Consider the following 12,986-nt stretch of genomic DNA (forward strand, 5'->3'; position numbering starts at 1 on the left):
GTTGGAGCTTCCTTCCTTCGGGCCGCTTGAGCTTCCTCCACATTGATATATTCATTAGCCCGGTGTAACATATGATCGTAGTTTCGGGGTGGCTTTCGAATAAGTGAACGGAAGAAGTCACCGTCTACAAGGTCCTGTGTAAACGCATTTATCATCGTTTCTAAGGTGGCCGTTGGAATATCCATGGCCACTCGATTGAACCGTTGGATATAAGCTCTGAGCGGCTCCCTGGGCTCTTGCTTGATGGCAAATAAGCTGACGCTAGTCTTCTGATAATGCCGATTGCTTGCAAAATGGTGGAGGAAGGCCGTGCGGAAGTCCTTAAAACTTGTGATGGATCCGTCCGGAAGCCTTCGAAACCACTGTTGCGCCGATCCCGAGAGAGTGGTAAGGAATACCCGGCACTTTACTCCATCTGTGTATTGATGAAGGGTAGCTGTGTTGTTGAACTTACCCAGATGATCATCCGGGTCGGTGGTTCCGTTGTACTCACCGATCGCCAAGGGCACATAGTGCTTTGGTAGAGGGTCCCGCAGGATGGCCTCTGAAAATTGCCGGTTGATCCGCTCGGGGGAGGCGTCCGCTCAGGGGGCCTTGCCTTTTCTGTTGTCTCGTATTGGTACTTCGTCTGATGAAGATCCTCGATCACGATTAACTGCTGCGACTTCAGGAGGCGTGCGGAATAGGGCCCGATGAAACGAAACCATGGCCGCGGGTGCTTCCGCTCGGCCTCTCGATGCTGACGTCGCTTGTTGCTCCATCCGCTCGGCTTGCGCTTTCTGTTTTTGTTCCACAAGCTTAGCTGCTCTTGTCTCGATCAGAGCGTCGAGCTCCTCCGTGGAGAGCATCACCGTATGCGGTCGTCCAACTTCGTCCATTGCTTCCGCTCGGATGCAAGTGCGTTTCCCACAGATGGCGCCAATCTGATCCTGTCCGAACGCTGAATCAACGAACGCTGGGCACGTGGCGCTCTCCAAATTGCTGACATAGATCTCCGACCGATCGTATGGACCTCCGGCGAACTTGCAAGGAAGTTGGGCCGGGAAGGGATTCCCGGCGACGACCCTCCGACGCTCAAGTCAGGTAAGAGGAAACTAAGAGGTGACTTCGAATGTATTAGATTGCGTACCTCCGGCGAAGGGTGAAGACCCTTTATATAGAGCTGTGAAGAGGCTCAGACACACATACCGAGGTGAATACGTGTCCTCTCACTATACCTCAGTATGGGCTAGTCAGAAGAGCTTGTCTGACGCCATACTGCTACAGTCCGAGCACCTCTCTGATGGGACAGTAGAACCTTCTGTCATAAACTTCTGCGTATAGGTTAGTCGTCGAACACGCTTGTTGTCAGAAGATGTTCCCCCGATGTTTCCTTTGTCCTTTTGTCTCTTCTGTTCCCACGCCGAGCGGCCAGCCGCTCGGCAGTCCCATCACGTCCGACCGGACGTAGGTACTCTTCCGGTCGGGAGATTCCAGGTCGGGTGCTCGGATGAAACTGTTCACAGTATTACTGCTTTACGCCTCGGCCGAGAGGGACACCCGCTCGGCCCCGCGACCCTGTTCACCATGAGCGTCGGAAACTCGACTCCCTGTCGAGTTGTTCTTTGATTCCACCAGGATCCGTTCGGCCGGTCGACCTAACCCTTCTCCGGTCGGCCGAACCTCCTGCTGACCCTTTTGACTTTTGACCATCACGTGGCATTGACTTTTCTGAAAAGAAATCCCTCATTCTTACCGTCGGATCAATGCCCAAGCGAGCATAACCAATCCGGCGTAATAGCCGGAGTAGCTTTACGAATCTAACCTTGGTCAGTACGGTTCAGGCTGATCTTACCTTATTGAATAATCTTTTGACTTAACTTTTATCTTCCATGTAAACAGATAGCTTGACTCTTGCGGAGACACATGGAGGCCCTTTCCGTCCCCACATCACACTCCAACTCCCTTCGATCGCCCTGAGGATTCTTCAATTCTCGTGCGTATAAGAGTGTGGGAAGGAGACGACCCAGACTCACTCCCTGGGTCATTAGGGTTGCCTTCTAGTTTATTAGATGCTTTAATGGGTCTATTACAACCACCTCCGGTCATTTATAATCCATGTTCAATCGAACTAGACAACTAAAAAGGTATTTTGTCCCGAAAAACATAAATGTCTGTTTAAAAAAAAAAATAAAAAGGAGAAAGAAAACGAAAGAAAAAAAAAGAAAAGAAGGCGGTGGCAATTTGCCAACGATGCTGCTTTATCCCCTACTACCCTCATCAGTCGCGCCGCTTCTGTTTTATCTCTTCGTCTTCTCTAATGAGAGGCTGAGGGAGACCTCAACAAAGAGAGCGCAAATCATGGCCCTTCAAGCTCCATCACCACTAGCAGCAGCAGTTGTAGCTGCTGCTGCTGGGCGGCGCTCCGCCGCTACGCCCTGTCGCAGCACCTTCCTACTACCTCCCCTCTCCCACGTCCTCCGATCGGCGTACTTCTCCCCCTCGGCGCAGCTTCTCCTGCCGTCGCCGCCGCCGGTAAGCCGAGGCGGCACCGCTCCCGGCGCGAAGGTCTCCATGATGCGGGTGGCTTCCAAGCAGGCCTACATCTGCCGCGATTGCGGGTTCCTCTTCCTTTTTCATCCTTTGTTATTTCTTTTTTTGCCACTTTCATCTCTTCAGTAACTTGATCCCCTTGCTTTTGACTTCATTTGTATATCATACGATGCAGCTATATCTACAATGACAGGACTCCCTTTGAGAAGCTGCCTGACAACTACTTTTGCCCTGGTGAGTTCAATAACCTAATCACCGAAATTATTCATGAAAATTTAGTCCCTTTGATGCAAGTTTGACTGAATAAATTCCAAACACTTTTTTAATTTTCAATTCCGCATTTCTCAATGTTCAATCTGTACTTTGCTTGTAGGCAAGGACAAATGGATGGATGCTTAAATTGGACTTTTCTTCATATAAAGCATTTTGTCTATCAGAGTTTCTCAATTAAATCATTAGCCCAAATCATTAGCATTTGGGCTAGTTAGTAACACCATTCATCTACAAGAGTTTTTGGATAAAAGCAATAGTTCTCATTAGTTTGTTTTCTAATTACCATATCAGCTTTTAAAAAATGTTTTGATTGATTTAATTGGATAGATTTCATCTAGATTGATTATATTCAAATATTGGGTATCCAAGTCAAAGGCAAAGGCAAAGGCAGCCCGGTGCACGAAGCTCCCGCTGTGCGGGGTCCCGGGGAAGGATCCATTATACGCAGTCTTACCCTGTTTTTTGTAAGAGGCTGTTTCCAGGATTTGAACCCGTGACCTTTTTGGTCACAAAGCAACAATTTTACCGTTGCACCAAGGCTCCCCTTCAAATATTGGGTATCCAAGTGATGATTGAAAATCTGTTTATGGCAGAGGATATGAAGAGGAGGTAAGGAAGCACCTAGTGAAGTGGAAGGGAGGCACAAGGGAAGAGGAAAGGAAATTAATGGAATCCAACAAACAGTGGAGATGGATGTTCCTTCATTTACTCAGAACAAAAGTGGAAGGAAAAACTTGTGAAATCATAATATAACCCTCCTTACGCAACTTCTTGTTGCGATCATTCTTCCCTCTTGCAAACCTTGTCTCGTCTTGCTTCCATTGTACACTACTCTCAGTTCGTAGAACTAGCATGGCAGACTTGCTTGCCCCGTCGTTGGAGCTGTCAATCATACCTTTCAGCATCACTGATTAGCAAGCAAGACAATTGACAACTAACATCGATTGAGAACTAATTTGCAAGTTTGTCACCTTTGAGTGTTAGTTGATCCTTTGAGTCTCACAACTACTAGAATTTTACTGTTAAGGAGGTCATGGATGGTGGCTGGGATGAGTCATCAAGCTGCAAATTGGTTTGGACCTCCACTGAAACTCACTTGATTTAATCTAGACCATGTGGCTTGCCTAGATCAAATAGATTGATCAGCCCGCCTAACTCGTTTGTACCAACTAGCTCAACTTGTCCACTCACTTAGAATGTCTATTGCACATGAAACGATCGACCTTTCCAAATCCATTGGCCCTTTCATTTGATTGGTTTGTTTGGACTACATGGGTTGTATAGTTCAACTCACTTTGCTATGCACGCCTGGTTCGTCCTGCCTAGACCAACTAGATCGATGAGTTGGCCTAACCTGCATCATTTGACCCTTCCAGATTGTCCCACCAAACTTTCCATCATCATAGGCAAATCTCTCATCTTCCATTTATTTTCGTTCATGAGCTCTTGCCACCCTTCACCTTGTTGAAGGGGAAAATAATTTTTTCCCTTTATTATGATGTCAAGCACAACACACAAAAAAAAATTACATAAAAGTCTCAGAAAGTTCTTTTCGGAAAATGTAACCTTACTGATTTTTTATACAAGAATTATCTTAAGATTATTTGTAATAATTAAATTTGTCTAGGGAAAACAATTTGTTTCATATCTTTTTCATTTATTGTTGGGTATAGTTCTTGATCATATTCAATTCAATTTCTTGCCACATGATATTTATTTTTTAGAACAAGATAATTATGGATTTATTTTTCTTGTATAAGATCGAACATCATTTAGATCTTCTTAACCAAAGTCAGCATCGTGAATTTCCTATCTTTTCTTCCCATCAATGTATCAAATCCATCAGGAGCATGCTTTCCGTATGTTGTTAGATACCATAAGTGATATTTTTTCTTGCATCTTTCGTGTGTTTGCAGTTTGTAGTGCTCCTAAGCGAAGATTCAAGCCTTATGAACCAGCAGTAGTCAAGAACGCCAACAATGTCGATGTTCGTAAAGCAAGGAAGGCACAGATCAAAAGAGATGAAGCTTTTGGGTAATCCTCTGATTAGTAGCTGAGCTGAAAACACATAAGAAACGATCCAACTTCCTTGCATTTTTTGTTTCCAGGCAAGCTCTGCCTATCGCAATAGTGCTTGGAGTTATCGGATTGGCTGGCCTTTATCTCTACCTCAACAACATCTACTAGTCATACATACTTCAAGCGTAAGATAATACTTATATCGGTGGTAATTGAGAAGACGCAAAACCTTGAAAGTTCTTGTTGCAGTTGGCGGACTAATTCCTATGCGTTGTAAACTTCAACAGGGCAAAGGGGCTAGCATTTTCGCTTCTAGTTTCAATTCTTTGTCAAACGCTAAGACCTGTAATGTTCGATATTATCATCAAGATGAATAAGTTCGTCCCAATATCTTCGTTAATCCGTCTCAAATTAATAAAAAAAAAGATAAATTATGGACGGCTAATCCATTATTAACACCTAAGGGAAGTTAACAAATTTAATATTGAAATTTATTTGATTGTATAAAAAACGAACGTGCCCTTAATTTTTTGTTTTTTTATAACGTTAAGCCGTTAAGGTTGATTTTAAGATTTTTATTGTCTATTATTTCCTAGTGCATCGTCTTGATGTACGAACGACGGTGACTGGGCACGACTTAGCAGTAGACGGTTCCCTTGAAACATCCAAGAGACCTCGCACCGACAACCCTAATGGCCACCCTCGGCGACATCTTCTCCACCATCTGCGTCGTCTCCCTTTTCTACTCCGGTACCTTGGCCATCGACTTCAACTTCCCTGCCGTATTCAACTTTGGCGATTCCAACTCCGACACCGGCGATCTCGTCGCCGCTGGTATCGGGGAACCCCTCTTGCATCCTAATGGGAGGAGCTACTTCTCCAGGCCGGCTGGGAGATTTTGCGACGGCCGCCTCGTCATCGATTTTCTTAGTAATTTCCTTTTACATCCTTTTCTTTCATCATCGACAAATTATTTATTTCTGATCTATATCTGGTGAGATGGAGTTGGAGTTGTTGTTCGTTGCTATCTGGTGCAAAGATTATCGTTTTCTAGTAAGACTATTTTCAGGTAAGTTCGGCAGCACAGATGCACGGAAAAGGCTACCTCTTCACGAGGCAGATCGTTCAATGTGTCACTTTTATTGCGTGTTCTAGAAGCTAAATAATATTTCCAGTTCATTATTGGGCTAATATTGTAGGCTGTTGAAGATATCTTTAGATGTCTCTGTTTCCTAGTTTCATTTTTCCTATTGCTGTCTTTCCCCTATTAATTCTCTTTTCTTAGATATCATTATGTGATTGTATGATCTCTAGCACATATTATGAAAAATCCTTTCTGTTTTTATTTAAAAATTTCTTTTCACTCTGTCTAGTATGTACTGTGTTAATTCTCTTTCTACAGATTTCAGGAATATCTATCCTATATAGTATAATGCAATAGGTTAGCCACAGAATACCGACAAATTATTTTGTTCTTCAATAAGAATTTTGGATTTGAATAAGGAACAGGATTCAATACACATTCAGCATAGCAAGAACATGTGATATGGTAGATCTTGTACAACATGCTTCAAAATTTTATATGGGACAGCTCGAGGCTTCTGGGTTGAAATTCGTGATCTTGGAAATTTCTGGGAAACTTAGTGTCAAAGTCAATTTTGCACATTGAAATCTGCCCTAGAAGGTCACAGTTAGACACTGAAGTTAGTCAGTCACAGTTTCAAGAAAATGAACTTAAGGAGCTTGAGACTATCACCCAATATCCTTTGAAGATGCAATGGGTGGGGAAGGAGCTTAGTGGTCAATCAGTTAGATGACATTTTACAGGTGGTTGTTTGGGTCGTGGAATTTTATTGACATAATGTTCTCATTTGACAACTTGACACCATGACCTTGATTTGCCTTTGTTTGGCGGTGACTAGCTAACTGAGCATCATGTTGGAGTCTTGTTAATTCCTCGGGGAAAATGCACTGATGCTCTATGAGCAACCTTTTGTCTCTTCATAATATTACTTGGTGAGAGTAAGAATTTTGAGGTCAAAAGTTTTAATATGGAAAATTGTTAGCAAATGAACCATTCTATCAGTAGAGTGAAATCATACAGAAATAAAATGGAAAGATGAGGTTTCAATTGATGATCAAGTCTGAGATGGAAAAGAAACATACTGAGAGCAGTTTCTTTGTTTTTCATGAGTTAGAGGTGGCAAATAAAGACATGCCTATGCAGCACCACAATTGGTAAGTACTATGACTCATAGAAGCTGCTTGGTGGCATATTTCGTAAGGAGGTGTATGGAGATGATTGATAATTGATGCCAGGTAAGACTATGCTTTCCCCAACAACAATAAGTTTAGCATCATATGTGATATTCAACCTTTTCACAGAGCAGATACTTTCACTAGTTCACTTGTCTTGGTGTTCTAGAATCTAAATGATGTCAGCAAATTCTTATTGGGTTCATTGAGAACACTGAATTTGGATAAAGACAAGGCAAGATTGTACATATATTCTGTGCTACAAGCATCCATGGTTTGAGTTGAAAAAGGAAAATGATGCGGCTTCAGTAACTTGAGACTGGAAAATAGTGACTTAAAAAGACATCCCTATGCACCCACACAGGTGGATAATCCAAAAATTAAGGTAGCCATAGCAGTTGTGGCAGTATATTTAATAGGAAGATATTGACAGGTGGAAGTTCCATAACTTGTTTGTGTTAAATAAGATGATGGATGATAAATCAACTGCAATAATTATTGCTCAAACTGGTTAGGACACTTTGCAGTTGCTAATTTATTTTCCCTCTTCTGGCTATTTTAGCTTCTATGCTGCAAGTTTTATCCTATGATGTCATTTTATGTTGCTTGACTAATCAGTTTAATTCAGTGTTGCAGTGGATGCTATAGACTTCCCCTTCTTGAATGCATACTTGAATTCAATTGGTATGCCAAGCTTTCAGAATGGTTGCAACTTTGCTGCGGCTGGATCCACTATTCTTCCACCTACAAAATATTCAGTCAGTCCATTTTCCTTTGGGGTCCAGGTTGCTCAATTTCTTCGATTGAAAAATGAAGTCCTTCAATTACTAAGTGAAGGTAAAGCCATACATTTAGTTTCTTAATGTGTGATGAATTGGAAATTGCTTGCTCTAACATTCTGGTAAAAATATAAATTATTTTCTATTTAATCTCTAAAATTTGCAATATGGGGAGTAGAGGTAAAACCCTAAATTTAAACAAACAAGCAGAAACATTTTAATTTCTTTGTAGTTTACCAAGCTTGATATCTGAATTGGAACTGTGGCGTGATAATTCTTTTAAAATTTCCTTGCAGGAAAACTGAATGTTAAGTACATGCCTCAAGCAGATTACTTTAGTCAGGGACTTTATATGTTTGATATTGGCCAAAATGATCTTGCTAGTGCTTTTTATTCCAAAAACGAGGACCAAGTCATTGCTTCCATTCCAACAATACTGTCAGAGTTTGAAAGAGGCCTGAAGGTGTTGCTTATTTTTTTGACAGTAATATCAATTTGATGAATAATAGATAGGTACCCATCTCCTAAGGAGGAGTTTAATATGGAACCAAGTGTACTTTGAAGTTTGAACTGCCATATCAAGTGTGATTCTAATGATGGAAGCTAAGCTTACATAGCTAGTTAACACTACAATATATTAGCAAAACTGTCCTATCAATTCTTTAACACTCCATGCTTGTCAATCTTGAAATCAATATGCCTCTCCTATAATATTTAAAGCATTTAGTTCGTTTAAAATATACTCTTAAACTGTAATAATTTTAACCTTCTTATAGTGCTAACAGAAATTATATGAACAAGGCGCTAGGAGATTCTGGATTCATAATACAGGTCCTCTTGGGTGCTTAGCACAAAATATAGCCATTTTCGGGAAAGATCCATCAAAACAAGATGAGCATGGCTGTTTAAGTGCTCACAACCGAGCTGCTAAGCAGTTCAATATCCAGCTTCATGCACTTTCTAAACAGTGTAGATATCTGTTTCCAGATGCCAACATAACCTATGTTGATGTCTTCACCATTAAATTCAACCTCATAGCCAACTTTTCTCGATATGGTAAGTTAATAATGATGTTTTTCTTTTTAATCTTTCTTCAAGTTTATTGGCTATAATTGGAAAGTTGGCTCCAGAAATAATTACTTGATATTGATTTTGGCATCATTACTTGATGTTGTTGGGGGTAGCCATGCATAGATGCTCACTGTATCTTAATATAATTTGTGAATACAAGGTGATATTCGAGTGAAGCTGACATTCTTAAGGCTTGGTAATTTGAGTCATAATGTGTTCATTATGTCATGATGGACCATCTCATTCTTTTAAAAACATTTTTTTTTAGTTTTTGGAAAATAATCTTACATGATCAATAAATTTTCTAGAAGTTAATTTATGATGTATACTTATTATTGTTTTTGTAAAAAAAATGTATAAAGGAGTTCTATTATTCCCCATTTTTATTAGCATATCGTGTCACTTTTGATATTGTCTGTGTAATTTGAGTTTCAGTTATGTCCAACATTGATCCTAGGCATTGTAATTCGTCTTCATTTTTACATGTGACATGTTCATTGCTCTATTTAACAATTAGCTTCCATGTGAACTATAATTGAATTATTAAGAATTGCTTGTAGATTAAGATTAGTTTTGTGAAATTTAATGTATTTTAAGAATTTAATTCATAGTCCGATATACAGTGTTAATTTTTATAAAATAGAGCGATGTAGTAGTCATATCACATGTATGGATTCTTAATATGATGGACAACAAGCTAACATATTATAAACTTGGTGTTTATAATTGTTATAGCTCTGAGTTTGACTGAATTTTTACAAATTGAAGTTTATATCACATTTAACTGAATGTCTATAATACTTTTGAACTTTTCTTGCTACACCTTGGCTTTTGGAAGATACTTTTGAACTTTCACGTCTATAATACTTATTTAAAACATGGAGAACTCACCTCCACTAAGAAGCAGACTTCCATCAGAATGATACATGCAAACAAAAAAATCCAAATAAAAAATGGAAAAAAGAGAGAGGGAGAGAGATTTCATCTTCTTCCCGGCAGTGTGCTTTATACCGTAACAGATCGGCAGTAGAAGTAGAACTAATGCTACCATGAGAACTTTGAATCTTGGTTAAGACCAAACCATCACATCTGTTGCCAAGAAATTGTGACTGTTCAGAGTTAAGAGTTTTTTCCTCCAACAGCAGAGTAAGCATTTTTCCATTTAGCTTTGCAAAGCAGTTAACATATATAATGTGGAGTCGTGGATTACATTAAGCAAATTTTAGAGTATCTAAAAATATATATGAAAAGTTTAATTGTTATCTGAATGAAGAACAACTGAGATGCAGAAGGGAAAGAATGGGGAAAAAATTGAAGGATTAGTTTCATTGTCTGGTTAATATTCCATTTTATATTTTGGCCTTACATTGCCAGTTCTCTCATTTTGGCCCCTATAATTTACTTAATTTTTGAATATTTGCTCTGTGCCTTGATCCAGCCCTGTAGTTCATCAATGTCTCAAATTTGCCTCCATTTTGGTGCACCGCAGGGTCCAAAATGGCACACAAGGGCTAAGTTGAAAGACGGATGCATGTTACAAAGGAAAAAAATCATATTAACCCCATGTTTTTTTTGTCACATTATCTTCTCTTGGTCGAGAATTTGTGGTTTGTGAATGAGCTAGTGTACTAATATCTATAATTTCAAATGCTTATGTTATTGGTTTGCATATAATTAAAATTCTCTTTCCATTGTTGTTTTTCAGGATTTGAACATCCAGTTATGGCATGCTGTGGACATGGTGGTCCTCCACTAAACTACCATACAGAAATATCTTGTGGACAGACGAAGATCCTCAAAGGACACAAAATGACGGTCAAGGCTTGTGACGATGCCACTGAACACCTTAACTGGGATGGCATACACTATACAGAAGCTGCCAATCTTCATGTAGCTTCCCAGATACTTTCTGGGCGATACTCTGATCCATCATTCATTGATGATATGCCGTTTGCTCTTAAACTGAAGTTTTAAATTCGTTCTTTGATTATTTGCCGTTTCCCCCTGGACTAAATTTCAAATGGATTGCCTGAACTGAAGTTTACTCTTCTCCTCTGGACTACTGAACTCGACGACCTACCCCTCTAATCGAAATTTCCTTCTTTTATAAAATTTGGATAGTTGAAGCTTGCTTTTTTGGCAAGACAACGGCATTTGGTGGTTGGAAGTAGAGCAGGAAATGCAATGTTCTTGTAATGTGATGTAGCACTTGTTTTTTCAGCTTATTGGTATTGCTATTGTGTGGATTCAAAAAAAGAAAGATAGTAACTGTAGAAAAGTGGGCATACCATTATGGACATGGACGATGAAGTAACGTGGACGTTAAAGAAAATTAAAATGAATAGCTTTCAATCTTTCTAATATTTAGATTGGAAATTTATTTTGACAGTACTTCATTGTAGAAATCGAAGGTGTAATCGCAGAAGTGTATGTATTAACAAAAGTATATGTTCACTATAATTTTGTTATGCTGACGTTTAGTAAATTAATCTTTTATGAAGTCGTTTGTCTTGCTTCATCGAGTTGTCTATTATTCATACTGCTTGACGAAATCCATGATTAATTAAAGATTCTATTTTAGATTGGAAAAAATCCCGTGCCTACGCCAAAATCTAATAAATCTAAATTTTTGGGGTGAAATATTACCTTTTTCACCAGGTTACGCTTGAAAAGTAAATTTAACGTGCTTTTTTCACCAGGGACTTTATATTATAGACTTAGAGAGTCAATATAAGTATCAAAAAATTCAAGTCAAATTAGATGAATCAAATTTATTTTTGACATTATCGCTTAGGTCATATAAATGAGAATTGTTTATCCCAATTTTATAAAGATAATTTACTGGACTCATTTGATTTTGAATCATATGAGATATGCGAGTGATACCTACTGGACAAGATGATCAAGATTCTCTTTAGTGGACACAGCGAAAGAGTGACTGACTTGTTAGGACTTATACATAGTGATGTATGTGGCCCTTTCAATGTCACTATCAGAGGTGGTTATAGGTACTTCATTACATTTACTGATTACTTCAGTAGATATGGTTATGTGTATCTAATGACACATAAGTCACAATCCTTTGAAAAGTTCAAAGAATTCAAGAATGAAGTACAAAATCAACTAGACAAGAGTATTAAGATACTTCGATCAGATCGAGGTGGTGAATACCTTAGCCATGAGTTTAATTCGTGACTATCTAGCTGAGTGTGAGATTCTATCCCAACTCACTCCTCCTGGAACACCACAGTGGAATGGTGTATCCGAAAGGAGGAATCGTACCCTATTAGATATGGTACGGTCTATGATGAGTCACACAGATCTTCCTATATCCTTTTGGGGATATGCTCTAGACACAACAGTCTTCACACTTAACCGTGTTCCATCCAAGGCTGTGATAAAGACACCATATAGGATATGGACTGGGAGAGATGCTCAGGTGTCTTTTATGAGGATTTGGGGTTGTGAGGCTTACGTTCAATGTCAAGTCTCGGACAAACTGTGACCCAAATCCGACAAGTGCTATTTTATTGGATATCCCAAGGAAATGAAGGGATATTACTTCTACATTCCCAGTCAACACAAAGTATTTGTGACTAAGATTGAGATATTTCTAGAAAGGGACTTTATTTCTAGAAAAACTAGTAGAAGTACGTTCAATCTTGAAGAAGTTTAAGATATGGACCATAGCATTGAAGCCTTGATGGAAGTTGAACTGGAACCACAAAGTGTTGTAGATGATGAGATTGTTCCACAAGGAGTTGAGGAACAACAACCAGTTCAAGTAGACCTACTTTTTCGCAGGTCTGATAGGTACGTCTTCAGCCTGAGAGATACTCATTTTTCTTGTCTGACCATGATGACGTTATGCTCGTTGAGAATGAGCCTACATCCTATCAGGAAGCTGTGATGAGACCAGATTCTAAGAAATGGCTAGAGGTCATGAGATCCGAGATGGAATCCATGAACACCAACCAAGTATGGACTTTGGTTGATCCACCTGAAGGTGTCAAACTCATTGGGTGTAAGTGGGTCTTTAAGAGAAAGACTGACATG

At 39.6% G+C, this 12,986-nt stretch overlaps 2 protein-coding genes across 2 annotated transcripts; both read left to right on the plus strand.

Moving 5' to 3' along the window:
- The first annotated feature begins 2,217 nt into the window (after nt 1–2,217).
- On the plus strand, nt 2,218–5,212 carry LOC122055527. The gene is made up of 4 exons (XM_042617000.1): nt 2,218–2,600; nt 2,708–2,766; nt 4,722–4,839; nt 4,914–5,212. Exons 1-4 carry the CDS (start codon nt 2,233–2,235, stop codon nt 4,990–4,992), a joined length of 624 nt encoding a protein of 207 aa, XP_042472934.1. The 5' UTR covers nt 2,218–2,232; the 3' UTR covers nt 4,993–5,212.
- Nucleotides 5,213–5,412: 200 nt separating this feature from the next.
- LOC122055526 (GDSL esterase/lipase At1g54790-like) lies at nt 5,413–11,268 on the plus strand. Its single transcript, XM_042616999.1, has 5 exons — nt 5,413–5,754; nt 7,717–7,917; nt 8,156–8,322; nt 8,645–8,915; nt 10,636–11,268. The coding sequence occupies exons 1-5, from the start codon at nt 5,517–5,519 to the stop codon at nt 10,902–10,904; spliced, it is 1,146 nt and encodes a 381-aa protein (XP_042472933.1). The 5' UTR covers nt 5,413–5,516; the 3' UTR covers nt 10,905–11,268.
- The last annotated feature ends 1,718 nt before the right edge of the window (nt 11,269–12,986 follow it).

Source organism: Zingiber officinale, chromosome 3B (genome assembly GCF_018446385.1).
Source record: "Zingiber officinale cultivar Zhangliang chromosome 3B, Zo_v1.1, whole genome shotgun sequence".
Taxonomy (NCBI): domain Eukaryota; kingdom Viridiplantae; phylum Streptophyta; class Magnoliopsida; order Zingiberales; family Zingiberaceae; genus Zingiber; species Zingiber officinale.

Excerpts from the sequence above, each read along its gene's own strand:
- LOC122055527 (XM_042617000.1), top strand. The coding sequence starts at position 2,233 with ATGCTGCTTTATCCCCTACTACCCTCATCAGTCGCGCCGCTTCTGTTT. Across the intron at positions 2,601-2,707 it reads TACATCTGCCGCGATTGCGG|CTATATCTACAATGACAGGA; the intron begins GTTCCTCTTCCT and ends CATACGATGCAG. Across the intron at positions 2,767-4,721 it reads TGACAACTACTTTTGCCCTG|TTTGTAGTGCTCCTAAGCGA; the intron begins GTGAGTTCAATA and ends GTGTGTTTGCAG.
- LOC122055526 (XM_042616999.1), top strand. The coding sequence starts at position 5,517 with ATGGCCACCCTCGGCGACATCTTCTCCACCATCTGCGTCGTCTCCCTT. Across the intron at positions 5,755-7,716 it reads CCTCGTCATCGATTTTCTTA|TGGATGCTATAGACTTCCCC; the intron begins GTAATTTCCTTT and ends TCAGTGTTGCAG. Across the intron at positions 8,323-8,644 it reads AGTTTGAAAGAGGCCTGAAG|AAATTATATGAACAAGGCGC; the intron begins GTGTTGCTTATT and ends TAGTGCTAACAG.